Source organism: Arachis hypogaea, chromosome 9 (assembly GCF_003086295.3).
Source record: "Arachis hypogaea cultivar Tifrunner chromosome 9, arahy.Tifrunner.gnm2.J5K5, whole genome shotgun sequence".
In the NCBI taxonomy this organism is placed as follows: Eukaryota; Viridiplantae; Streptophyta; class Magnoliopsida; order Fabales; family Fabaceae; genus Arachis; species Arachis hypogaea.
The window spans coordinates 18810884-18813624 of NC_092044.1; the positions used below are offsets into that span (position 1 = coordinate 18810884).

Genomic DNA, 2741 nt, shown 5'->3' on the forward strand with positions numbered 1-2741 from the left:
AATATAAGCACGTTAACGCTAAGTAAACTGTCTTAATAGAACAAGTAAAGAAAGAAACATTCTTCATTGACGATACAGAAGCAGATGAATAACACTAATGCTTTTAACAGACACAAATTTAACTTAGGCTAACAACCTAACAGCACGCAAAATAATACATCCTAACTATCCCTGCCAGTAATATTTCTTCGCTGGCCACATTTCCTCCGCGTATGACCAGGCTGTCGACAGAGGCCACAGCGCTTGGGCTGGTTCTCAGCAGACCGATCCAAGACGCCGCGGACCCTAGTTGCCTTAGGACGACCTTCCCTCGCTCGCCTCATGTTAAGATTAGGGATGACAGTTGGTTCGGCATATGGGAGCCATAGGCCTTTTGGGATGGGTGGAACAAACTCGTGACTGTAAACGTTGAACACCTCACTCATACAATACACTTCGTGTACATATGCTGCCCAATTAAGCGGCGAGTGGGCGCAACATGCAATGGCGTGACAACATGGATAATGGAGCGCCTGAAAGTAGCCACAGTCACATGTGTGATCCTTAAGCGAGACTCTATAGCTACCTAGCGAGAAGTTTCCAGTAGGTGTCGTCTCAGCCACCGTGTACTCCGACTAGTGCCTGTCGTACAACGTGACGGTGAAGCACCTTGAGTCTCTTATGTTTTTTTCAATAGCCTTGACCAAAGCCTGACAAAATTCATGTCCAGATCCAAGTTGCACCTTTGCTGTTTGTCCCCGGAGCACGAATAGCTCAGCAAGCCTTCCGTATGTGGACTTAACCAGGGAAATGACCGGGAGGTTGCGAGTTCCTTTTAACATGGAATTCACACATTCACTTATGTTCGTTGTCATGTGCCCGAACCGTCTACCGCTATCCTGGTGTTGGGTCCACTTCTCATACTCCATCCGGTTCGCCCAGTCACACATGGCCAGATTCTCTGTACGCATGATGTCAAACCAGTAATAGAACTCTGCCTCAGTTTTTGCATAGGCCGCATTAACCAGCATCCTTCTGGCATCTTTACCTTTAAAAGAAAGGCTGAAATTTGCTGCCACATGACAGATACAGTACGCCCGATAAGCACCTAGAGGCAGGCAACCATTCTCGGGATTCTCAAGTGCAGCCTTGATTCCATTATGCCTGTCTGAGATAACAAGGATACCCTCTTGTGACGTCACATGCGTTCTTAGGTTGGACAAGAAAAAGGACCATGACTCGGCATTTTCCCCCTCCACAAGGGCGAATGCTATCGGGAGGATGTTAGAGTTCCCATCCTGTGCAATCGCCAACAGTAAGGTGCCTCCATATTTGCCGTACAAGTGGGTACCATCAATACTCACAAGCGGCTTACAATGCTGGAAGGCTGCAACGCAAGGTGGAATGTCCAGAAAAGACGATAAAAGTACACTGTTGACTCATCAATCTGATCCACAACTCGAACAGGAGAGGTCTGCAACACAGTAACTGTCCCGGGCATCGTCAACTACACCCCTAGCATCCAACGTGGCAACTCGGCATAAGACTCTTCCCAGTCTCCATATATTTGTGCAACTGCCTTCTGTTTTGCCTTCCAAACCTTCCGGTAACTGGGCTTGAAGCCGTAATCAGCTTCAGTTGCTTGTTGCAACACCTTGATCGGTACTGCAGCATCCGTACTAACCAATGGAAATATCCTCGCATAGATAATGTGGTAATCAAGCTGACGGTGATCACTGGAAATAGTTGTGGCTAAGCAAGTGTGGGGACCGTTGTACCTCCTAACCTCCCAAGTGCCCTTTCGTGCACGGAGCAAAATTTGAATCAGCCAACTACAACTTTTGCCGAAATCCTTGCACTTTCCATGATACTTCAGATGGTTCGATTCCAACACTCGGTACTCAACACCTCGACGGATGCTATACTCCTTCACACTCAGAACAGTTTCATCTTTACTCTGGAAGGATTGCCCAATCTGAAATTTTGTAGATGAACCCCTAATTGTAGCAACTCCCACTAGGTGTTCACCCAGAGCCTCCAAGTTTAGAGTTGAGAAGTGTGGAGGGTACTGCTGTGTGCCAGAACTTGAAGGTGCTTGTTGAGCATGTGGATTAGCACCTGTGTCATTATCGCTGTCTCCAAAGATATTTACAGGATCCTGGTCAGAGTCATCGTCCCACATTGCATTCTCTACTCGATCAGGTTCCCCAAAGCCTTAAACTTCATCAACTATGGCACGACCTGACTCCCCCTCAAATGCCTGCTACCGGACCCCTTGATTAGGGAAAGGTACAGAACGAACTGCCTTCGTTCGTACCAAATCAGCCGCGAAGGAAGGTGATGCAACCTGTGGAACAGATGGCCAGATCGCAGGCACTGAACAAGACGCACCGCCTGTGGCAGTCGAGCTATGAACAGGAGCCGATGCCCCAGAACTATCGACAGCAACCTCCAATTTCACATACAGCTCGTGTATTCTGACCTCCGGAAAATTCCTTACGTAATGAAACAGAATCCTAATATCTTCGTCAGCCGCTAACACGAACGTATCATACTGAACACCGCTCGAGACTACAGTGACGGGAATCTTGTAGAAAATCTTCTTTACCAACTTGCTCCCAAATACCCCAAGCTTCTGCAAGATGCTGTTCTTCACATCCGACAAAGTGCTTGATGAACTAACGAATACACTCAATGGTTCTCTGTCAGTGAACTTCACACCATATTTTTTGCTTTTTTTAATTTTCCTAGAGCAATGCACT

At 47.2% G+C, this 2741-nt stretch overlaps 1 protein-coding gene across 1 annotated transcript; it reads right to left on the reverse strand.

Annotated features, from left to right (window-relative positions):
• Positions 1–614: 614 nt before the first annotated feature.
• LOC112708968 (uncharacterized) lies at positions 615–2161 on the reverse strand. The gene is made up of 2 exons (XM_025760882.1): positions 1507–2161; positions 615–1366 (listed from the first exon to the last, which is right to left on the reverse strand). Exons 1-2 carry the CDS (start codon positions 2159–2161, stop codon positions 615–617), a joined length of 1407 nt encoding a protein of 468 aa, XP_025616667.1.
• Between the last annotated feature and the right edge of the window lie 580 nt (positions 2162–2741).

Coding starts and splice junctions, on each gene's coding strand:
- LOC112708968 (XM_025760882.1), bottom strand. CDS start 2,161: ATGTGGGACGATGACTCTGACCAGGATCCTGTAAATATCTTTGGAGAC. Junction 1,367..1,506: donor GTCTTATGCCGAGTTGCCAC/GTTGGATGCTAG, acceptor CTTGCGTTGCAG/CCTTCCAGCATTGTAAGCCG.